Raw genomic sequence first — 25,464 nt, forward strand, 5'->3', positions numbered from 1 at the left:
ATTGTAATTAGTTTTTGTCCCTGCAGGGACAAAATCAGAAGTGTGAATTGAACTCGCATAGTGTTAATTTTAACACTTTGCTGGTGTTTATATAATCCTCACTGGTTCCGAGTTAAATTAACACTTTGGATAGTGTTGATATTTGAACTCTTTAATGGTGTTAAATATTCAACACTCACAGTGTTGTTTTATGACACATGACAGTGTATTTTTTACACTAAATTGTGTTGTTTCCTTTCACTAGGAGTGTTGATTTCTAACACTGGCAGTGTTGTTTAATGACATGTGAAAGTGTATTTTTAACACTAAATTGTGTATCTGTACTTACATAAGGTCAAATGTTTTCACCCTGAAGACAACAGTGAACCACAACAAATCATTGATACACTTCTTGTCACGGGAGTTCACGGGTAGGACCCAAAAGCAGACCACAGGAGACAGACTCCGATGAAACAGGTTTATTTTAGACAGGTGGGTTGCTGGTGTGAGTCCCGTGGCTCGACACCGGAGAGTTGACAGATCGACGGTGTGATGTCCCGTGGCTCGACACCGGAGAGTTCGTAGATCGCCCAGTACTCTACACCCGTAGCAGAGAGGAGAGAGATTAGCACAGGAAGATACCATGGGGTTCAACTCACGAAACAGCGGCCGCTACCGAGGCAGAAGACAATACAGACTGACAACACAGGCCTGCAAGACCAGGGCTGATATGCTGCCGGGTAACGAGCCAGATTGTCCGCAGCTGTGCATCCATCAGGGCGGTAGCAGTGGGAGGAGTCTGGAGGCAGGTCCGAGAAAACACCAAGCACATGGCATAACAAAACAAACAGGGGAATGACAGACACATGAGGAGAGGAGATTGGGGGGGGAAACAGAGGTAAACACACAATGGGTCAGACAGGGATCCTGACGCTTCTTTTTATTCAGAAAATCTCTTCCAAGCACCATGGGCACAACTTAACTACATACACACACACGTGCACAAAATTGTTGGTACCATTCCATTAAAGAAAGAAAAACCCACAATGGTCACTGAAATAACTTGAAACTGACAAAAGTAATAATAAATACAAATTCACTGAAAATGAACCAATGAAAATCTGGAGCTGATTTAGATTTTTAGGATAGAAACTGTGATCCATTCTTAAATGGGTTATCAAGTCCTGGCAGGCCGCATGTACAGCTTGACAAATGAAACACTTCAGCATTTTTAAACCACGTGTAAGACTTTTGCCCGGAACTCACGGACTCTTGGAGACTCATCTGTTGTTGTAACATCGATGTTGTAGACTGTTGTCGGCACGAAAGTGAAGAGCTGGACCAGGGTTTCATCATAAGACAGGTTGAACACGTAGTGGGATTGAAACAGTTCATCAAAAGCACCCAACGAGCTGGCAGGGGATGAGCTGTTTGTCCACAACGATGTAGAAGGCATCAATTCTGTTTTTGGTTCGGCCAACAGCAAGGATGTATGGTTGTTCAGCCTCTCTTCCCTGCAGGTGTTCAACGATGCTGCAGCATGACTGAAAACAGAACAACATGAACACCTTAGAGTGGAAGCTCAGGATCTGAGCCATGCAGTGGTACTTGTTCCATGAGAGTTTAAGAGATCCTCCAGTTTGACCAGTCACCTGCCCACGTGTTGCAAAAATGTGAGCTTCACTGGGAGTGTGTTCCTCCCAAATGAAGTCCCAGTTCATTTTTAAAAGGAACACACTCCCAGTGAAGTGTGCGTAAGAATCTGAATTATCACTTTAAAGTAGCGTAGGAGAGGGATGAGTTAGCACGTTTTCAACTGCTCACTGCATGGGTCTGTTAGACAAAAGAAGAGTTGAGTTGCTCTTGTGTGTGTCCAAAAAGTCCTCGCTGTTGAGGAATTGTTGTAAAGTTTGCAATATTGAGACATTCAGATGAGTCCTTTTTTGCAAACTTAAAATCTCTTTTTAATTGAGTTAATATAACTGAAAAACTGGCTTGTGGGATTTAAACAGATGATACATACCTTGTGAAAGAGTAACATTTTGCACACTGCATCACTGGGACTTATTTTGATCCTCTTCCGTCCAGCTGTGGGTGGCAAGAGATGGAGAAGCAGAGAAGCCATGTCACATGTTCGGCGGTTTGGTCCCTGTGTTTGAGGCTCTGTGGCTGCTGATGTTCAGCGGTTTGGTCCCTGTGCTTGAGGCTCTGTGGCTGCTGATGTTCGGCGGTTTGGTCCCTGTGTTTGAGGCTCTGTGGCTGCTGATGTTCAGCGGTTTGGTCCCTGTGTTTGAGGCTCTGTGGCTGCTGATGTTCGGCGGTTTGGTCCCTGTGTTTGAGGCTCTGTGGCTGCTGATGTTCGGCGGTTTGGTCCCTGTGCTTAAGGCTCTGTGGCTGCTGATGTTCGGCGGTTTGGTCCCTGTGCTTGAGGCTCTGTGGCTGCTGATGTTCGGCGGTTTGGTCCCTGTGTTTGAGGCTCTGTGGCTGCTGATGTTCAGCGGTTTGGTCCCTGTGTTTGAGGCTCTGTGGCTGCTGATGTTCGGCGGTTTGGTCCCTGTGTTTGAGGCTCTGTGGCTGCTGATGTTCGGCGGTTTGGTCCCTGTGCTTAAGGCTCTGTGGCTGCTGATGTTCGGCGGTTTGGTCCCTGTGCTTAAGGCTCTGTGGCTGCTGATGTTCGGCGGTTTGGTCCCTGTGTTTGAGGCTCTGTGGCTGCTGATGTTCGGCGGTTTGGTCCCTGTGCTTGAGGCTCTGTGGCTGCTGATGTTCAGCGGTTTGGTCCCTGTGTTTGAGGCTCTGTGGCTGCTGATGTTCAGCGGTTTGGTCCCTGTGTTTGAGGCTCTGTGGCTGCTGATGTTCGGCGGTTTGGTCCCTGTGTTTGAGGCTCTGTGGCTGCTGATGTTCGGCGGTTTGGTCCCTGTGCTTGAGGCTCTGTGGCTGCTGATGTTCGGCGGTTTGGTCCCTGTGTTTGAGGCTCTGTGGCTGCTGATGTTCGGCGGTTTGGTCCCTGTGTTTGAGGCTCTGTGGCTGCCTTGACTGGCCGTTGGTATTTATTCCTGGACATGGTCTTGAGGCGCCATGCTAAATATCCTGTTCATTTTTCCCCATCATAGAAGTGCTCCTGTTAAGTTATTTAAAAAATATCAAATTACAAAGGTCACTCATTGATCTTATATAAAAAGGCAATTATGGGATTGTGAATGTATGACTTCATAACAATGCCAATCAAATCAATATATTGAATCTTTTGTGTGTTTGTATGTCTTTTGATGTTTTGAAGAAAACAGAGTTTTTGTGCAAAACTCTAGTCTGTAAAACTGGTGTGTATTGTGGAAGTAATCCTTTTTAAAAACTTACATACCCCTTTGGAGAAAAGGGATCCTTCAGCGAAGGAAAGAGTGTAATGATTCCCAGGGCAAACTTCTCCTTCTGGTTACGGGAAGGAATCCTCCTTTCGACCAAAGTATATAAAAGAAAACATGAAATTGAAATGCCCCCTAATAACTATTGGGAACCACCTTTGTTACTTCCCTGCCATGCATTCTGAAAATGAATTACATTCCTTCTTAATATAAACCCTTTCAGTCTGAAATGGTTTAAAATTCTACAATTTATTGAAGAAACACTTACCCATGCATTTCCGTCATATGGCTAGCCAATATGTTGACAAGCTGTCTACGGGTGCGGTGCTTCAGTGAATTTTCGGACTTGTACTCTTCGAGGACATCCTCACCTTCAGGTTTCATGAGCAAGGCATTTTCTACCATCTACTCACATAAGAGAATTTTTTTTAGTGTACAATTCAGTCTTAATTAAACAATAAACACAAATTAGTCTATTCAGACTAGGGAAATAAAGGAATTCCCTGCATCAGAGGAAGGTTTCAACAAATAAAAATAAATAAAACAGCAGTGCTGCAAAAGAAGATGAAAAATCTGGTAATGCAGCAACACTTTTCTGTCCTGTCATGGTGGATAGTCACATCTGTGATTGCAAAATAATGTGGCATACATATTCTCAAAGAAATGTACTGAAATACAAAAAGGCTATTTATAATTTTGGCCTGTAATTAAATATGTTCGGCCGGTTTGGACACCAGTGTTCACCAGGCATATTGACTGATTTTTAACGTTAGCCAACATTGAACGTTAGCTATATTAGCTATATTGCAGACAATAATTCACTTCCGAAAAGCAAAACCATTTAACTTTGGCCATCTGAATAACATTGAAACACACTTAGCGAAGCAATACATTTGACGTTCTACCAGAGAAAATGCCCCTTAATTGACGAAGTTAACTGCTTGCTAGCTTGCATCTTAACCTACATTTGTATGAGCTAGTTAGCTATTAGCCACCAGCTTCAATGACATATATCATGTCACACCACACTTGATGTGAACACATAATTTCATATGAAGATAAACAGCCTGGTTAAGTAAATATATTTGTTTTTACCTTCTGTAATACTATATTCCGGACACCGAGTTTTGTCCAATGATTTGTCCAAGTGTCAATGATGCTAGCATGCTGTCTATATACATGGTGATGGGTATAATATCAAGCTAGCAATTTATGCTAACATGCTGTCTATATACGCTGTCTATATACGCTAGCATGCTGTCTATATACATGGTGATGGTTATTATATCAAGCTAGCGATTTATGCTAACATGCTAATGATGCTAGCATGCTGTCGATATACATGGTGATGGTTATAATATCAAGCTATCGATCGATGCCAACATGCTAATGACGCTAGCATGCTGTCTAGGCTAGTGCATAGCCAGTGTTTAGCAAGTTATCAGTCGAGTAGCTAGCTATAGGAAGAGGGAGATTGGGACCTTGTATGTTCATGATAACCTTATCAAGAGACTTCTGACCATCTAATCTCACTGTATTACAAGTTATGCTGTATCTTCTCAATGTGAATGTCATAATGCCATATCAATTACTGGCAGATAATATAGTTCACAGTTAGCCAGGCTATGACAGTAGATGTCCATTTGTTAAAAAAAACATTAAATATCCAATTTATTTTATTTAAAAGGCATATTATGAAAGTATTCTTAGTTTTATTATTTCATACATTCTACAGTTGGCCAGGTGGACAACATGTCTGTGACTGTTCTTCCTTTTTGTGGGGTTCACCAGAGCTTTGTGTACATTATATATAATTATATTATATTATATAGCCCAAACCTGAATGCTCTGCTATACCAAATTGTGAGAAAACGGAAAATCCAGAAAAAAGTATTTCCTATATTTTAAATACAAAATACATGTATTGTATTTTGTTACATTTTCTGGCACCAGTATTTTGTATTTTATTTTGATACATTTATTTGAGGGGTATTTTGTATTTTGTATCAAAATACATTTTGATGTATCTTTGCCCATCTCTGAGTATATGATTAATGATGACATGTTCACATGGTACTGATTGAAGTTCACTGACGGCTCCTCACAGTTTGGTGGTGTTGGAACGGGTATTCTTTCACTTTGGATGGACCTAAACTAGAAGTGATTGGAGTAGATTGTAAGCCTTGCTAAAGATGCTCTGAAAGTACCTCTGATTATTATAAGTAATAATCTTCTCATTTGATGGATTTAGCCTCGCAGACTGTCTCTGATAATGAACTAACTCTGCAGTGGAAATAAACTTGACAAAAAAACCACAAAGTTCTTTCTGTTTGACATCACCTCCGAGGACTCACTACAAATGTAAAAGGTTCTGCATCAGCACAATAAACAGTTCAAAGACGATACATATGTCTAATATGCCTGTATATATACATATTTATCTTCTATATTGTACTTCATCTGCATAAAAACTCTACACGGATATATTTGACCTTTACAGAATGTACAGGACTGTCTTTGGGTAAATTCTGCATATTGATATTCACAACCTCGATTTCTCAATAAAAATCGATACAACAGTGTTGAATGAAAGCTCACATACTCTATCTCACACACCAATAATCCAACATCAGTTATTCTACTGCATTTTAAAGGAGATTTTTTATTTATTTATTCAATATTCAGATCACTGGTACATAAAACATGATAAAGATAGACTCAGACAGCCTGAGTCTGCAACTTCTTATATTCAGATTTGTATTATTTTACACTGATCTGTGACATTACACTGTAGAGGAGCTACAGTGAAGAAATTGAATCACACTGATTGTCTGCAAGCAGTCCAAGTCCAGACATTCTGAAAACATCCACTCCAAATATGAACACAGCTGAAGGTGCTCTCTGTTGCACTGCTGGGTCGACCAGGTGACACCGCGAAGTAACTGATCAACTATAAGGTTCAAACCCGCTTTGGGGACGAGTCGGGGGAAGGCTGGAGAGCTTGTGGACAAAATGTTCAAGTAGAAGCAAACCAATCAGGGATATAATATTGAAATATTGTTTTTTATTTGACTAGATTTCTCTCCTGATGGACGAACCATCTCAGCTGTAGCTCACCAGCCAATGTCCTAATACCAATAACTAATAACAGGGGTGACTAGAGCCCGACCAATACTGGATGTTTAGTGCTGAACGGTGTCGATATGAGACATATCAGCTGATACTCAGAACTATCTGGGATAAGCTAAAACCAGCCAATAATATCAACCATGCCATGTATTGGTAGGGCTCTCGGGGTGAATGTACTCGGTTGGTTTGGACTAAAAAGATATCAGGTCGGACTTTTATCTTTCCAAGGTTTTGCATGCCATCTTTGTCCAAAGATATCGTACGGTCAACGTCACACAATATTGCTGTAGGAACACAGTGCAGTTTGTCTTTTGTCATCAGCTGGGTATGCCCCGCCCATTTACTTCTGCACTCACACATGTTGAATACTGAATCGTAGAGGAAAATGTCACGCTGCGTCCCGTGAGGCTGTCGTCATGCGCAGGACTCGGCCAGCTGGCTTCCGCTGCGTTTCTTGCCACGGCCCGGAGAGCTGGGGTTGGACGCCGACGTTCGGACGCTCCTCGCCCCATGACTCACCATGGTGGGGAGGAGGGAGGAGGACGGGGAAGGAGGGGAGGAGGAAGAGGAGGTGGGGGACAGAGAGGAGGAGGAGGGCGAGGATGACAAGTAGGAGGATGAGGAGTAGTAGCTGTGTTGGGGGGTGGAGATGGAGGTGAGGACGAGGCGGTGCTGGCGTTTGCTGCTGCTGCGAGGCCCGTGTTGGGCCGGGCTGGCGTTAGCGTGGGATGACGACATGACGTGGCTAGACGAGGGGAGGAGACGGCTCAGATTCAGAGACGGGATAAAAGACTTGTGTGGAGGAGAGGAGAAAGAAAATGAAGGCAAGGAAGGAGAGGGGGAGCGAGGCGGGGAGTCTGACGGAGAAACGGAGGAAGAGTTCTTCACCAAGGAGGAAGAGGAGAGAGGACACAATAGAGCCTGTTGCCTGGAACGCTGGGCCAAGGAAGGAGAAGGCGGGCTGGAAGAACACTTTGAAGGGGGAGACAGAAGAGAGTGCTTCCCCGAGGAGAAGTTGGAAGAAGCTGAAGGCGAAGAAGCAGAGGAGGAGGAGGTGGAGGAGGTAGAGAGGTTTTGGAAGCTATCGGTGGTGTCTGAGCAGTGAGGAGTGGACAAAGAGGCAGATGGGTGTTTCCCAGAGCTATGGCACATGGCTGGGATCTTAGAGGCGCGCAAAGCAACGACAGAATGGCTACTATCCCCGGCTGCTCGACTGCTTCTGCTGTCAGCCTGTAAACAGACACCACGGAACACGGCAGGTCAAAGCCAACAACACACAGCCCACATGAGAGGAGAAGAACACTCATACCGGTTGCTGCTATGGCTTTGGCCAGCCAATAGCTCGCTAGGCTAGAACTGCTACAGTGTGTTTTAGTGAAAACGTCCTCACAAAATAGATGGCTGACCGTTGGCGCTCTCAGTCTCTGCCCTGACAGTCACGCTGTGTCTCGATTCAGATACTTCCGTGAGTACACTTCCATGTCGTACACTATGTACTCAGTGGCAAAGGTAGTGTAGTCTCACATCAACACATGGCTGTGTGCTCACTGGAAATGACGATTGCAACGAGTTCTTCTTAATACGGGTCAACGTTTGTCGCCAGCTAAAAGGTCTGCCTCCTCGCTGTGAAGTCAAACCCTTGTTTCGTGGCCCTAATCCACCCCTGAACCAGAGCACAGACTCTGGTGCTGCTCCCTCTACTGATGGCCAGTGTGGCAGCTCTGTCTGTAGTCATGCAAGAGAGGCAGGGATTCACTGGTGACCTTTGATTAAATCAATAGATTTTGGAACTACTGACTGAAGGCTTTTCCACATGGACTGGAATAAAGTGGATCAATGGAAGTGGCCAGAAGAATAAAGACCCTCCCCTTGGGCCCTAGAGTGGCTCATTTAAAAGGGGCTTGAAGTGTTGAAGTGTGATGGACTGATATTGGCATCATATTTTGTTAGTCGGGTCATTTAACACCTGAATCTTCATTGATCAAGGTATAAAAGTAAAAGCATTTCCTCCTTTTATCCTGTCGAGAACCCCTGAGGCTGTTAGATCCCAGGTGAAGCCCGTTCTCACTTATCTGCATATAGAGCTTCCTGATGGGCTGCCCCCGTCTTTCAACTCCGACAGCGTCTCTGTTCATGGTCATTGGCAGTGTTTGGACACATTTTCTGATTTTGGCTTTATTGCACTTTAGTGTTCCGTCACATATAACACACGGGACGCCTCTCTTTGTCTGACTAAACGTCATTCTCAATAAATGTTCACTTTTTGAGTTCATGCTCTTACTCTACTGGCCAAAGACATCGTAGTAACACACATGACTGACAAAGTGCAGCTCTATTTCTCCCACATGAATCAGGATCAGTGTAGACAAAGTCAAGTTAATGTAAGAATAACCTGTCAGTGACAGAGAATATTAAAAGGGATACAATACTTTTGTCTCCATACAGAAAAAGTTTGAATTGTTTTGTAATCACAAAACATGTCGTTAAAAAGATTTGACATTGTGATCAAGAGAATTTCACGAAACAGTGGTGCCATCGAGCACAACACACATGCATGAAGACGCACTCTTCCATGACATACATGTGAGGGTTAATCAATGATGGATGTTTCAACCGGATCCCTAATATTTGTACATCATGGCTTCTGTGCGTCCTTGTTTGAGGAAAAAGAGGTTTTTTGAGAGTTTTTGACACCCAAATAATATTTCCACTACTCACTGCCAGATGAAGAACGGCTGTCGCCGGTTAACATGCAGGTGAACAAGCAGGTTTACATGCGGGTCAAGATCCACTCTCTGATTGAGAAACTCAACTGGGTTGAGTTTCAAAACATTAACAGCTAGTTGGGGATACGGGGACATTAATGGGTATTATAACAAAACCAGGGAGCGTATGTTGAAAGACGTGTTAAGAGTTGAAGAGGAACGTGAACACAGCCATAAACAGACAGATATAACTTGAGGAAATAAGTCAGATATGCACCACCACAGAAACAAGCCCAACACATGTCAAACTCACTGCAAACACAATCACTAAAATACAATTCACTCTTTTTCCAAGCTATTGACTAACTGCTCTCTAACTGATGGTACCCAGCTCACCCTCATCTAAGCAATGTATTTATAGGTTGTTCAATTCAAAGGTCTAGTTTGGGTGTAATTTCAGAAAACTGATTCTCTAGTTTAGGTAAATAAGACGCAAATTCACTCCACATGTCCTAACCCCAACTAAAGCTCCTGCTTGCTACTTGCATGTCTCAGGGATAAAGTTAAGTCAATATGACTACCTTTTAATGTACAGCAAGAGTCAACGCAGATTTCAATATCTGTATAACTTCATGGTAAGCAGAATCCAGCTGGAGTTTCAGAGGATAGAGTTATTTTAAAGTGGAAACATAAAGGTGAAAGGTTGTTTAACCTGCTATATGAATAGCATAAATCAAGATGCCATTTGGTGGAGTATTACGGTAATTCCCCTTCAGTCTGCGCTGACTCAGAGCTGCTGTGCTCAGGTCTGTCAGAGGTCATTTACCTGGCTGGGCTGCTTCTGGGGGGACTGCTGCTGCTGGCCCTTGGGCATCTTCTCTGGTGAGCTAGAGGAAGAAGATTGCCGGGGTTTGGTGTGGGATCGCTGGGCAGAAGAGCTGGAGCTGCTGCTGGAGGTCTAGCAAGAAGATACATGGAGAAAAGGTTAGTTCGGCCAGACTGGCATGTAGGAGACACTGCATCTGTACGATAGCAGCTACAACACTAAAAAAAACTGTCAAAAGCATCAGATTAAAGCAGCAAATTAAGGTCAATTAGGGGATAATTGTATTGCAAGTTATTCAACCACAGTAGCAGGAGGGCAAATGTACATTTGAGTAGTCTTTACTGTACGTAAAGGGGTATATCAAGCATCAATGCTGGTTGAAATGGGAAAACAGTACGGCATCTTCGAGATATAGACAATATTAGATGATATTAAGCAGCACGGTCAAAGACGTGATTGGATGCAAAGCAGACGGGAAATTTGTGTTTGGCAAACGGAGCAATAAATGATGTGCATCAGCTGAAAAGCAAAAGATTCCGCTTTATCACGAGGCAGCAATTCATGGAAGTGAAGGACGTACACGATAATGAGAAACAGAACTGAAGCTCCTGGTAAGTACAGGTGGTTCCATTGTGGCAAACACAGACAGTCCATCTGTAAAAATGTGTGTCTGAGCACACATTTACTGTAGTTATTCACAGCCATTGTCCTATTTAGTGGTGCTGAGACAGTGAAATCTGGTTTCCTGCCTTTGTTATTGAACCGTAACTGGTCTGTTTTGAATGAGTAGATGATAACTAATAAAATGGAAACCGTTCTTTGTCGGAAATACATTAACTTTCAGGCTACACCAACAAACTAGTACACGTCAGTTTGTCCGTTCTGGTACCAATTACCACGTACTTTGCTTGAAGAAACAAAATGACCCCTGGCTATAACAGAACGGTTAAAGAACACATAATGCGTAGAGTCAGAGAGTCAGAGCCCATCACCAGCCCAGCATCACTGAAGCAAGCGAGCTCTGCAGCCAGAGGAACATCAGACCTGTTTCTTGGTGGAGGTTTTCCCTGAGTCGTGAAGAGGTTGTGGCTTGACCTTCTTACTCTGAGGTGGATTTGGGCCCTTTAGGATCTGAGACGCTGGCCTCTTGGACGGGCTTCTCACTCTCTCTCGTTTGACTTTGCCTTGAAGCTGCGCTCTGTCACTGGAGTCAAAGGAGGAGTCGGGGGACTGAGGAGGTGAGGACGCAATGCTGGAGGGAGAAGAAGGGCCAGACATACTGTCCACACTGATCTCCAACTGTTTAATTGACTCTTCTAGACTGTCAATAGAGTCTAACGTACCCCTGCAGAGCTCATCTACCCGGCTCTGTGACTTTGAGTGTCTGGTATCGATGGAAGGGGAGACCTTGATGTCTCTGTCACAGGTTTTGCCTTCAGCCAAGTTGAATTGTTTGGTGCTGTTGGTGCCAAACCTCTTGGATTCTTTTGTTGGCTTCTTGGTCTCCTTCACTGGCCTGCTGTACGATGCATTCTCCTCCTCTTCCTCATAGACAACCACCTTGAGAGTCTTCTTTCCTGTTTTGGCCATCCCTGTACGAATGGCCTGGCTAATTGCAGCCAGTTTGTTTTTGGGGAATTTGAATTTCCTTTTGGTCTCTGGCTGTCTAAGCGAGTCTGGTTTACCCTGGTCTTGGTTTTCGGGAATTGAGACATTATCTGCTGAAGGTCTTTGATTGTGCATATGTAGAGAATATATTCTTATATTCAGATTTGTATTATTTTACACTGATCTGTGACATTACACTGTAGAGGAGCTACAGTGAAGAAATTCAATCACACTACTTTTCCAGTGGTGGATTAATACACAATTGGTGCTCTAATGGCAGCAGGACGGTGTCAAAATAAACTGGAGTGCGCATGTTCATTGTAACGAACAAACATGTGCCCCAGAGCAACAGTGTGCTCATTGATATGTTAGTGGAAATATTGGAGCTCTATGGTAGAGAGGAATATCAGGCGTTGGATACACACTAAATACTTATTGCGTTGGATCAGTTATTTGTTGGTTTTGGACTTTAAATATTTGTTAACAATGTTAAAAAAGTATTGACTATCACCAGACTTACATTTAAAGTATGAGCACAATTTGAACCATTTGAAAAAGATGCTGTACGTGTCATGAGATGGTTCTTTTTGTTTGAGTGACCCTTTTGATGTCAGATATTGGTATCCGTCTTCTTGTAATATGTTTGATGTAAATTCACTATATGTAAATGACTTGCTCCCAGCAAAGTCAACCAATCACAGCATCACGTTTCCTCCATTTGTTTTTCAGGCCACTGAAAAGCCAAAAAAAGAACTGGCTGGATTTTACCAAAAACATTTTACCACTAAGATCTTCTCTTAATTGTCGAAGCTACAGATACGATACGAATATTAAAGACATTAGCAACGCAAGATGAAAACCAAGTCATGTTTACCAAGAATCTTAGCTTGCTTAGAGAGGACACAGATCATATTGAAGGATTCATTCATAAACGCAGTATGGTGCCCCCTGCAGATTGTCATCACTAATTGGCATCCCATAATCCAACATGAAAGATCGAATGTCTTACATTCTTTATGATATCAGAACACTTTTTTCAGATTTTCTGCTGAACTTTAGCCCTGCTGCTTGCAATAAATGATTCAATTAGTGTCAACATTAACATACGTGCGTTAGTAATAGATTTGAAATCAATATGAGATTTTTAATTCATTTATACGGTAGCACAGTGTGACAATCTAGCAGGCTCACTTTAAAATGTTGATGGAATTGGAACATGTATATATATGTTTGTTTTTGTTGATATTGTGGAAATGTTTTTGTTTTTACACTGTAGAGGTAGGTTTTGTATGACACTCACCAAGCGTTGATTGAGATGCAGCTCCAGTGTTCTGCCTGGAAAGATGCTGAAACCAGCAGTCTTGAAAATGTTTTGATTTTCAAAGAAGTAGTAGTTTTCCTGATTGTGATTACTGTTCAAACAGGACTTGAGCTACTGAGGAATGAAGACGTTTGTACTGACTGACTGCTGCGTACTGAATAAATGTCTTATTTTGTGGGTTTTTTATTTGGTGAGTCCTTCAGTTTTCTTTATTCTATGTCCAACATAGCATGGTAGGTTACACAAAAAGTCATAATGTAGTGTGCTATAAAAAAGATGTAGAACAAGAGATGGTATTTCAAAAAAGTCAGAGTATACTATGTCGAAAAAAGGCCATGAAAAGTCAGAAAAGTATGTTGAAAAAGTCAAGAAATAAATTCTAACTACGTCAAAAACATCATGAACAAGTCATAGTATATTAAGTCGAAAAGTCCTAAAAAGGTAATAGTATAGTATGGCGAAAAACATAGTATAGTGTGTAGAAAAGAGTGACAAAAAAGTAATTGCATAAAAGAGGAATTTTATGTATGTCGAAAAAGGTAATTAAAGTCACAGTATATTGTGTTGAAGAAAAGTTATGGTATAGTATGAGGAGAAACTCATCTTTTTATTTGGGCGATAGGAGAGCCGTCTGAACCCCCGAACTGCTGCATCGAGGACAGCACAACGATTGACGTTGAACTTGCAGGTTATCAATTTTGTCACTGAACTCTCTCAGAATTTGAGTAATGGGGAATGTGTTCTTTTGACTGCCTACTAACGAGCAGTATGTACCTGACAGTACTCTTGTCGCTCTATCTCCGTTTGTTGCAAAAACACAAATGTACCTTGAAGTTATTTTCTATGTCGTTCCTTATTTTGTTAACATCTGTGGCTCTCCAGTGTTGGTCAGTTCTATTTGATCATTTTGAAATAAACTACAGCAGTGTTGTAAAAAGTGATAATAATGATAATAATTCATTAAGTTCCCACATTGTTTCCCCCTTATTCATTAACGTCACATCTTGTTCCCTTGCAGCTACAAGTATGTATCATTACGTTTCATGTTATCAGTAAAGATTTCAAGTATTTATGGTTTAGTTTGAATTCAATTGGGAAGAATAATGCTGCACGTTGCCGGCCGTAATCTAAAGCTTTCACCATTTTATTTATATCAACATCTAATATTATGATTATCAATACTTAACAGTACCAACAGTAATGCCTTTGAGTCAAATGAAAATCAAAAAGATATTAAATTATCACTTGCACGATATGTATTGTATGTTAATTGTCATACATTGGCAGATTTTTGAATCACATTAAAAATATATTGTTTCCAATACAAAGACATATTTAGAACGTTTTTCACACATTTATTTGTATTGTGCTACTCTGTAAACAAACAGTATACATACAGTACAAACAGTTTACATGAACATGCTGTGTTCTATGTGACAAATGCATCTGTCTCCTTCTTGACTTGTGAGCAGATGCAAAGAGCTGCTGACGGCTTCCTGTGTGTGTGTGAGGAGCTTCCCAAACCCACCAGCACAGAAGAAGCAGACGGAGACAAACTACGTCCTCTGTGCCGGTGGGGACGGGACGCCCCTCGTCCTCTCGGCTGGTGGGTGGAGCGGGTGGTGTCGAGGGGGGAGGGGCGGGGAGGACGTCACCGTACTCGCTGGGTCTCGGACTCACTGGAGTGCTGAGAGTGGTTCAGTGGTCTGTGGTGGGTCTGGGTCTTCCTGGGATGATGGTTTGGAAGACGTCCACTCTCAGCTGCTCCAGGAGTGGGACAAAAGCACGGAGGAGTCCTGCCCTGTGAGACACAAACACAAGAGATGAATACTTTGAACTCAACTATACGACCTCAACATTGTTGTGTTGAATCTGGCCTCCAATGATGGAATCTTATTACTAATACGTCTGTAGTCTTAGTGAGGGATACTTACTCAGCCCACTGAACGAAAGGAGACCGCCGCTCTCCATCTGGTCCTCCATCCTTCTCATCTGGTTCTCCATCCTTCTCATCTGGTCCTCCATCCTTCTCATCTGGTTCTCCATCCTTCTCATCTGGTTCTCCATCCTTCTCATCTGGTTCTCCATCCTTCTCATCTGGTTCTCCATCCTTCTCATCTGGTTCTCCATCCTTCTCATCTGGTTCTCCATCCTTCTCATCTGGTCCTGTGGTGGTCTTGTGGTCCTCCATCCTTCTCATCTGGTTCTCCATCCTTCTCATCTGGTCCTGTGTTGTCTAGGAGATCCTGGATGTTGTGTCCTGTGTTACAGCCATCGATACCTGAGTAAAAGACTTATTCTCAACGTTAGTAATTTTTACCATACCGCTGTCTGGTTCAGCCACCTTCACCCAACTATAAAAAGAGAGCGTGAGTAAAATGAACAATCTTTGAATAACTGTTAATTAACTGTGTTAATGTTGTTATTAAGTGTTGACTTACCTTTGTCTGGTAAAGACATCTAGACTTTAGAAATAAAAATACACAACAGAATAACAGGCATTCACTGTTAACTTACCTCAAGTTTCTGCATCTAGCATCGACTGTTACTCAAAAGGAAAATCCATGAAAGAGATATTTAAAAGCCCTGCTGCAGGATGCTACCTATCGCCAACCCCGCCAGACGCAAGGGAAGGCTGTCTGGTGCTTTATCAGTCCTACCAGACACAAAGGTTTCACAATCCTGCAGCAAACAGGCTGTCGGTCTCAACCCGAGTCGCTGTCTTCAGCCGACTGCCAGTATCTTCTGTGTGAGGGGAAGATGAGGCCTTAAGTGGAGGGTGCTGCGTCCTCTTGGTCGTCCTCACCGTTCCTCTGCCTCTTCACACTTACCTGCTCCGTGCGGTCCTCTTCCCTGCTCCTCTTGGTGGACTCTTCTGACCCCTGGAAGACCGGGGGCGGAGCCTCTTCAGGATGCTCCACACCAAAAGGGAGGGAGAGACAATGGCCAGCGGGAGAGGGACCACGAAGCAGCCGTCGCATCTTCTCCAAGCATCAACAATTAGTCAAAAGAAAAATCCATAAAAGAGATATTTAAAAGCCCTGCTGCAGGATGCTACCTATCGCCAACCCCGCCAGACGCAAGGGAAGGCTGTCTGGTGCTTTATCAGTCCGACCAGACACAAAGGTTTCACAATCCTGCAGCAAACAGGCTGTCGGTCTCAATCCGAGTCGCTGTCTTCAGCCGGCTGCCAGTATCTTCTGTGTGAGGGGGACTGTGTGTCGTCATCTATCCGGCTCTTCTTTCTGGAGGGACCGATGCCTGAAGTGGAGGCTGCTGCGTCGTCTTGGTCGTCTTCACCGTTCCTCTGCCTCTTCAGACTTACCTGCTCCGTGCGATCCTCTTCCTCTTCTTCTTCGTCTTCTTCTTCCTCTTCCTCTTCTACATACCTGACGCCTCCCTCCTCCTCGTCAGCAATGTGCCAAGGCCACTGACCTGCAGGGAAGAGCTGATCATCACCATCCTGGAACTCACCTTCCACTCCCTCGTCGATGGGGAAGAGCATGAAGATCCCGATGATCGGTTCTGGTGCAGGAGGGTCTGGTGGAGGAAGTGCTGGTATGAAGGCGAAGGGGTTCACATGCGCTGAGAGGGGAAAATTAAAACTGTAAGGATTTCTCATAACATGAAATACTTCTGGATTACATTGAGCAATAATCAAAGATTAAATTAGAAAAAACGACATATATAAACTAACTATGACTGCACTGCAAGTGTCACCAACACACAAGAGGCTGTGCCTTTTAATATGTTAACAATAATATCAAACATAGTGCAGATGCAGTCGTGCTGGACGCAGCACGCGCAGATGCAGTCCCGTACAGTTACTTAACAGATCGCTCTCTTGTCCCTCCAAAATAAAATACCACAGCAACGAGCGTTTGATTACGATTACATAGTTACGGCTTGACGTACGTTACCATGGTGCCCAACTTAAGCATTCATTTAGCATTGTATGAAAACGTTCTATTTTCAGAAATAGACATTTTAATGTTAAAATAACCAAAATAACAGTGTTTTTAAATAATCATTTTACACGACGATCGACTAAGTGTCTGTTTCCAACAGGCCTGATAATATAGTGGCAACTGTTCACCTTTAAACTCAAAAAGCTTCACTGATTTCTGAATTGAGAACACTTTTAAAGATTTAAGGGGATGTATCAAACGGAAAAATGCTAAAATAAATCTCAGTTATCTTACCTGCAAGGTCCGCGATGCTCATGTACCACGACCAGTCCACCGGCATCCGTGGGCCCATCGTCAGACAGCTGGAGGTCTTTTCCAGGCGCTTCTGTCCAGTAGTTCAGTTCTCCAACAAGTTTGGTATCAAGTAGCTTTTCTCAAGAAGTTCAAAACTCAAAGAGTCAGCTCTCCACGGTATGGATGTCCAAGAGGTTCAGCTCAAGAGTTGTTCCACTCAGGTCCAAATGCAGAGTGAACGACAACAAGTTCTGAGGCCTTATGTAACCTCGGTCGCGTCTGTTGCCATGGCATTTAGTGACGCGCGTGTGCGCGTGTGCGTGAGTGCGTGGTCAAGACAGAAAGAGAGAAATATTAATTATTTTATCTTACAGTGACGGCTGGCCAATAGAGGACCATGGGGCCTGGCCCCACCTTGAGCCACACACAGAAATAATAATAATAATAATAAATAAATAAATGTGATATATGCGCAAAAGATAAGCTTTTCCTGCTCGTCCGCCTGTCTGCGTGTCCTCTCTGCCTGTGTGCACGTCTCAGAACGCGCAGCTTGGTGCCAGACGAATTTGGCACCATGAATGAATAAATGCTGAATAATATAAATGAGTGAAGTACAATTTAGTCAATCAGGCGAGCGCGCGGGCACTACTCCTCCAAGACCCGTTTGAGAGGACACCTTTGGCGGAGACACTTCAGGCCAAAGAGCTGATCCCAGATCAGCCTGACCTCACAATCAGACAGCAGACTAGCAGGAAAGGGAAGCAGTACATGCGAAGAAAATGTTCCACCAGCTGCCACTGTTCTATGTTTTTTATTTGATTTATACTAGAAGTATTTTTATTTGATCTTTCAGTGCTCTGTTACCATTCAGTACAGATATGAGTTGTAAACATTCCACAACCCGTCTCTGCTCATTCTAATACATACTTGGTTGTGGAAACCATCATCTCCTCTTTTACTGGATTTGTTGGTCAACTCCCAAACCACCAACATAAAAGCTCATTTGTGTTGCATTTTTTTCCTAAACACTGACCAGTTCAGTGGTTTCGTGAAGGTTTATGCATGTGTGTTCCAATAACCATGCCTCCAAAATATTGATACCAGAAAAATATCTAGTATGTCCTAATACATAGTATATCAAATACAGTTTGCCACAAATACCAGGATGTACTGCGTCTGGTTGCATTTTGCAGTACGCAAACAACTGGTGATGTCTGAGATAACACTCAGAGAGAAAACACTGACTGGACAGATGGTCCAGTCATGATGTGAACAAGACTCATGAGACACTGTTTCTGTATTGGCCGGGGTTAGAGTTAGAATTTATTTTGGACGTCAACACCACAGAAGAAGAAAAACAAATGGAGGATGAGGGAGGGATCCCTCTGTCAGGACGGAGAGTGCAGGCATCAGATGTTGTGTGTACACACTCCTAGCTCTCCTGTCATTCCACATGTTTGGATCTCCATCCTCCAGGACATCCAGCCCCCTCTGGTCCGTCTCTCCATCCTCCAGGACATCCAGCGTCCTCTGGTCCGTCTCTCCATCCTCCAGGACATCCAGCCCCCTCTGGCCCGTCTCTCCATCCTCCAGGAGATCCAGCCCCCTCTGGTCCGTCTCTCCATCCTCCAGGACATCCAGCGTCCTCTGGTCCATCTCTCCATCCTCCAGGACATCCAGCCCCCTCTGGTCCATCTCTCCATCCTCCAGGACATCCAGCGTCCTCTGGTCCATCTCTACATCCTCCAGGACATCCAGCGTCCTCTGGTCCGTCTCTCCATCCTCCAGGACATCCAGCCCCCTCTGGTCCGTCTCTCCATCCTCCAGGACATCCAGCCCCCTCTGGTCCGTCTCTCCATCCTCCAGGACATCCAGCCCCCTCTGGTCCGTCTCTCCATCCTCCAGGACATCCAGCCCCCTCTGGTCCATCTCTCCATCCTCCAGGACATCCAGCCCCCTCTGGTCAGTCTCTCCATCCTCCAGGACATCCAGCCCCCTCTGGTCCGTCTCTCCATCCTCCAGGACATCCAGCGTCCTCTGGTCCGTCTCTCCATCCTCCAGGACATCCAGCCCCCTCTGGCCCGTCTCTCCATCCTCCAGGAGATCCAGCCCCCTCTGGTCCGTCTCTCCATCCTCCAGGACATCCAGCGTCCTCTGGTCCATCTCTCCATCCTCCAGGACATCCAGCCCCCTCTGGTCCATCTCTCCATCCTCCAGGACATCCAGCGTCCTCTGGTCCATCTCTCCATCCTCCAGGACATCCAGCGTCCTCTGGTCCGTCTCTCCATCCTCCAGGACATCCAGCCCCCTCTGGTCCGTCTCTCCATCCTCCAGGACATCCAGCCCCCTCTGGTCCGTCTCTCCATCCTCCAGGACATCCAGCCCCCTCTGGTCCGTCTCTCCATCCTCCAGGACATCCAGCCCCCTCTGGTCCGTCTCTCCATCCTCCAGGACATCCAGCCCCCTCTGGTCCGTCTCTCCATCCTCCAGGACATCCAGCCCCCTCTGGTCCGTCTCTCCATCCTCCAGGACATCCAGCGTCCTCTGGTCCGTCTCTCCATCCTCCAGGAGATCCAGCCCCCTCTGGTCCGTCTCTCCATCCTCCAGGACATCCAGCCCCCTCTGGTCCATCTCTCCATCCTCCAGGACATCCAGCGTCCTCTGGTCCATCTCTCCATCCTCCAGGACATCCAGCGTCCTCTGGTCCGTCTCTCCATCCTCCAGGACATCCAGCCCCCTCTGGTCCGTCTCTCCATCCTCCAGGACATCCAGCGTCCTCTGGTCCATCTCTCCATCCTCCAGGACATCCAGCGTCCTCTGGTCCGTCTCTCCATCCTCCAGGACATCCAGCCCCCTCTGGTCCGTCTCTCCATCCTCCAGGACATCCAGCCCCCTCTGGTCCGTCTCTCCATCCTCCAGGACATCCAGCCCCCTCTGGTCCGTCTCTCCATCCTCCAGGACATCCAGCCCCCTCTGGTCCGTCTCTCCATCCTCCAGGACATCCAGCGTCCTCTGGTCCGTCTCTCCATCCTCCAGGAGATCCAGCGTCCTCTGGTCCGTCTCTCCACGGTTCTTAGTGAAGAGAAGGTTGTGTGGCTCAGGCTCTCGCTGTTTTGCGGAAGCTGCTTGACACCCTCGATCCATCTTTTAGATTCTTTTTCACATTCTGTGTACCGTTTTTCTCATATTGATTGTCTTTATTGTAATTTGTTTTTGTCCCTGCAGGGACAAAATCAGAAGTGTGAATTGAACTCGCATAGTGTTAATTTTAACACTTTGCTGGTGTTTATATAATCCTCACCGGTTCCGAGTTAAATTAACACTTTGGATAGTGTTGATATTTGAACTCTTTAATGGTGTTAAATATTCAACACTCACAGTGTTGTTTTATGACACATGACAGTGTATTTTTTACACTAAATTGTGTTGTTTCCTTTCACTAGGAGTGTTGATTTCTAACACTGGCAGTGTTGCTTAATGACATGTGAAAGTGTATTTTTAACACTAAATTGTGTATCTGTACTTACATAAGGTCAAATGTTTTCACCCTGAAGACAACAGTGAACCACAACAAATCATTGATACACTTCTTTTTATTCAGAAAATCTCTTCCAAGCACCATGGGCACAACTTAACTACATACACACACACGTGCACAAAATTGTTGGTACCATTCCGTTAAAGAAAGAAAAACCCACAATGGTCACTGAAATAACTTGAAACTGACAAAAGTAATAATAAATACAAATTCACTGAAAATGAACCAATGAAAATCTGGAGCTGATTTTGATTTTTAGGATAGAAACTGTGATCCATTCTTAAATGGGTTATCAAGTCCTGGCAGGCCGCATGTACAGCTTGACAAATGAAACACTTCAGCATTTTTAAACCACGTGTAAGACTTTTGCCCGGAACTCACGGACTCTTGGAGACTCATCTGTTGTTGTAACATCGATGTTGTAGACTGTTGTCGGCACGAAAGTGAAGAGCTGGACCAGGGTTTCATCATAAGACAGGTTGAACACGTAGTGGGATTTAAACAGTTCATCAAAAGCACCCAACGAGCTGGCAGGGGATGAGCTGTTTGTCCACAACGATGTAGAAGGCATCAATTCTGTTTTTGGTTCGGCCAACAGCAAGGATGTATGGTTGTTCAGCCTCTCTTCCCTGCAGGTGTTCAACGATGCTGCAGCATGACTGAAAACAGAATAACATGAACACCTTAGAGTGGAAGCTCAGGATCTGAGCCATGCAGTGGTACTTGTTCCATGAGAGTTTCAGAGATCCTCCAGTTTGACCAGTCACCTGCCCACGTGTTGCAAAAATGTGAGCTTCACTGGGAGTGTGTTCCTCCCAAATGAAGTCCCAGTACATTTTTAAAAGGAACACACTCCCAGTGAAGTGTGCGTAAGAATCTGAATTATCACTTTAAAGTAGCGTAGGAGGGGGATGAGTTAGCAAGTTTTCAACTGCTCACTGCATACGTGGGTCTGTTAGACAAAAGAAGAGTTGAGTTGCTCTTGTGTGTGTCCAAAAAGTCCTCGCTGTTGAGGAATTGTTGTAAAGTTTGCAATATTGAGACATTCAGATGAGTCCTTTTTTGCAAACTTAAAATCTCTTTTTAATTGAGTTAATATAACTGAAAAACTGGCTTGTGGGATTTAAACAGATGATACATACGTTGTGAAAGAGTAACATTTTGCACACTGCATCACTGGGACTTATTTTGATCCTCTTCCGTCCAGCTGTGGGTGGCAAGAGATGGAGAAGCAGAGAGAAGCCATGTCACTGTCCCAGTCTACCAGGAGTAAATGAGACAAAACAAGTCATTCGTATGTACTTGGAAGACACAAAGTGAATAGCATCAGCCATTTATTAAATAAAGCAAGGATATCATGGAGCTTACTGGTGTGATCGTTCTCTGAAAGGTTTTCAGCAGCTGTCAGAAGTCGGCACAGCTCAGTTGACTGAGTCAGGTGTTTGGCCTCTTTGATAACCTTGGGCTTGAATGCTGTATCTCACTTCTCAAGCATCTTGGAAGCTGTTTCAGCACCAAACAGCCGCAGGAAGTCTTGATTCAGCTGTTGATCATACATAGATGCAAAAAAAGAGAAGAAAATCAAGCAAATGGTGTGTGCACGGTTAACTACTTACATCCAACCAAATGAAGGACTGGAGTTTAAATAAAAGATAAGCACAACTCACTCGTCCTTTGACATTTAAAAATCATGGAAATGTTTTTAAGACATCTGTGGTTCTCTGCGGGTCATGCACTAAGTCCTGGTGATGTTGCAAGGTCATCTTCATCTTCTGAAACATTCGTTTCATCAGGAGAGTGAACAGGAAATTATATAGCCTCCCTACAGGCATCGCCATCAAGCTGCTGAGGCTCTGTGGCTGCTGATGTTCAGCGGTTTGGTCCCTGTGTTTGAGGCTCTGTGGCTGCTGATGTTCAGCGGTTTGGTCCCTGTGCTTGAGGCTCTGTGGCTGCTGATGTTCGGCGGTTTGGTCCCTGTGCTTGAGGCTCTGTGGCTGCTGATGTTCAGCGGTTTGGTCCCTGTGTTTGAGGCTCTGTGGTTGCTGATGTTCAGCGGTTTGGTCCCTGTGTTTGAGGCTCTGTGGCTGCTGATGTTCGGCGGTTTGGTCCCTGTGTTTGAGGCTCTGTGGCTGCTGATGTTCGGCGGTTTGGTCCCTGTGCTTGAGGCTCTGTGGCTGCTGATGTTCGGCGGTTTGGTCCCTGTGCTTGAGGCTCTGTGGCTGCTGATGTTCGGCGGTTTGGTCCCTGTGTTTGAGGCTCTGTGGCTGCTGATGTTCGGCGGTTTGGTCCCTGTGTTTGAGGCTCTGTGGCTGCTGATGTTCGGCGGTTTGGTCCCTGTGCTTGAGGCTCTGTGGCTGCTGATGTTCGGCGGTTTGGTCCCTGTGTTTGAGGCTCTGTGGCTGCTGATGTTCGGCGGTTTGGTCCCTGTGTTTGAGGCTCTGTGGCTGCTGATGTTCGGCGGTTTGGTCCCTGTGCTTGAGGCTCTGTGGCTGCTGATGTTCGGCGGTTTGGTCCCTGTGTTTGAGGCTCTGTGGCTGCCTTGACTGGCCGTTGGTATTTATTCCTGGACATGGTCTTGAGGCGCCATGCTAAATATCCTGTTCCTTTTTCCCATCATAGAAGTGCTCCTGTTAAGTTATTTAAAAAATATCAAATTACAAAGGTCACTCATTGATCTTATATAAAAAGGCAATTATGGGATTGTGAATGTATGACTTCATAACAATGCCAATCAAATCAATATATTGAATCTTTTGTCTGTTTGTATGTCTTTTGATGTTTTGAAGAAAACAGAGTTTTTCTGCAAAACTCTAGTCTGTAAAACCGGTGTGTATTGTGGAAGTAATCCTTTTTAAAAACTTACATAGCCCTTTGGAGAAAAGGGATCCTTCAGCGAAGGAAAGAGTGTAATGATTCCCAGGGCAAACTTCTCCTTCTGGTTACGGGAAGGAATCCTCCTTTCGACCAAAGACTATAAAAGAAAACATGAAATTGAAATGCCCCCTAATAACTATTGGGAACCACCTTTGTTACTTCCCTGCCATGCATTCTGAAAATGAATTACATTCCTTCTTAATATAAACCCTTTCAGTCTGAAATGGTTTAAAATTCTACAATTTATTGAAGAAACACTTACCCATGCATTTCCGTCATATGGCTAGCCAATATGTTGACAAGCTGTCTACGGGTGCGGTGCTTCAGTGAATTTTCGGACTTGTACTCTTCGAGGACATCCTCACCTTCAGGTTTCATGAGCAAGGCATTTTCTACCATCTACTCACATAAGAGAATTTTTTTTAGTGTACAATTCAGTCTTAATTAAACAATAAACACAAATTAGTCTATTCAGACTAGGGAAATAAAGGAATTCCCTGCATCAGAGGAAGGTTTCAATAAATAAAAATAAATAAAACAGCAGTGCTGCAAAAGAAGATGAAAAATCTGGTAATGCAGCAACACTTTTCTGTCCTGTCATGGTGGATAGTCACATCTGTGATTGCAAAATAATGTGGCATACATATTCTCAAAGAAATGTACTGAAATACAAAAAGGCTATTTATAATTTTGGCCTGTAATTAAATATGTTCGGCCGGTTTGGACACCAGTGTTCACCAGGCATATTGACTGATTTTTAACGTTAGCCAACATTGAACGTTAGCTATATTAGCTATATTGCCGATAATAATTCACTTCCGAAAAGCAAAACCATTTAACTTTGGCCATCTGAATAACATTGAAACACACTTAGCGAAGCAATACATTTGACGTTCTACCAGAGAAAATGCCCCTTAATTGACGAAGTTAACTGCTTGCTAGCTTGCATCTTAACCTACATTTGTATGAGCTAGTTAGCTATTAGCCACCAGCTTCAATGACATATATCATGTCACACCACACTTGATGTGAACACATAATTTCATATGAAGATAAACAGCCTGGTTAAGTAAATATATTTGTTTTTACCTTCTGTAATACTATATTCCGGACACCGAGTTTTGTCCAATGATTTGTCCAAGTGTCAATGATGCTAGCATGCTGTCTATATACATGGTGATGGGTATAATATCAAGCTAGCAATTTATGCTAACATGCTGTCTATATACGCTGTCTATATACGCTAGCATGCTGTCTATATACATGGTGATGGTTATAATATCAAGCTATCGATCGATGCCAACATGCTAATGACGCTAGCATGCTGTCTAGGCTAGTGCATAGCCAGTGTTTAGCAAGTTATCAGTCGAGTAGCTAGCCATAGGAAGAGGGAGATTGGGACCTTGTATGTTCATGATAACCTTATCAAGAGACTTCTGACCATCTAATCTCACTGTATTACAAGTTATGCTGTATCTTCTCAATGTGAATGTCATAATGCCATATCAATTACTGGCAGATAATATAGTTCACAGTTAGCCAGGCTATGACAGTAGATGTCCATTTGTTAAAAAAACATTAAATATCCAATTTATTTTATTTAAAAGGCATATTATGAAAGTATTCTTAGTTTTATTATTTCATACATTCTACAGTTGGCCAGGTGGACAACATGTCTGTGACTGTTCTTCCTTTTTGTGGGGTTCACCAGAGCTTTGTGTACATTATATATAATTATATTATATTATATAGCCCAAACCTGAATGCTCTGCTATACCAAATTGTGAGAAAACGGAAAATCCAGAAAAAAGTATTTCCTATATTTTAAATACAAAATACATGTATTGTATTTTGTTACATTTTCTGGCACCAGTATTTTGTATTTTATTTTGATACATTTATTTGAGGGGTATTTTGTATTTT

The 25,464-nt window shown here is 43.8% G+C and overlaps 1 protein-coding gene across 1 annotated transcript; it reads right to left on the reverse strand.

Annotated features, from left to right (window-relative positions):
• Window positions 1–6,634: 6,634 nt before the first annotated feature.
• LOC306789081 (uncharacterized protein) lies at window positions 6,635–11,715 on the reverse strand. Its single transcript, XM_079284861.1, has 3 exons — window positions 11,043–11,715; window positions 9,999–10,130; window positions 6,635–7,212 (listed from the first exon to the last, which is right to left on the reverse strand). The coding sequence occupies exons 1-3, from the start codon at window positions 11,586–11,588 to the stop codon at window positions 7,186–7,188; spliced, it is 705 nt and encodes a 234-aa protein (XP_079140987.1). The 5' UTR covers window positions 11,589–11,715; the 3' UTR covers window positions 6,635–7,185.
• Between the last annotated feature and the right edge of the window lie 13,749 nt (window positions 11,716–25,464).

The sequence above is a fragment of the Melanostigma gelatinosum genome (assembly GCF_949748355.1).
Source record: "Melanostigma gelatinosum genome assembly, chromosome: 15".
Classification (NCBI taxonomy): Eukaryota; Metazoa; Chordata; class Actinopteri; order Perciformes; family Zoarcidae; genus Melanostigma; species Melanostigma gelatinosum.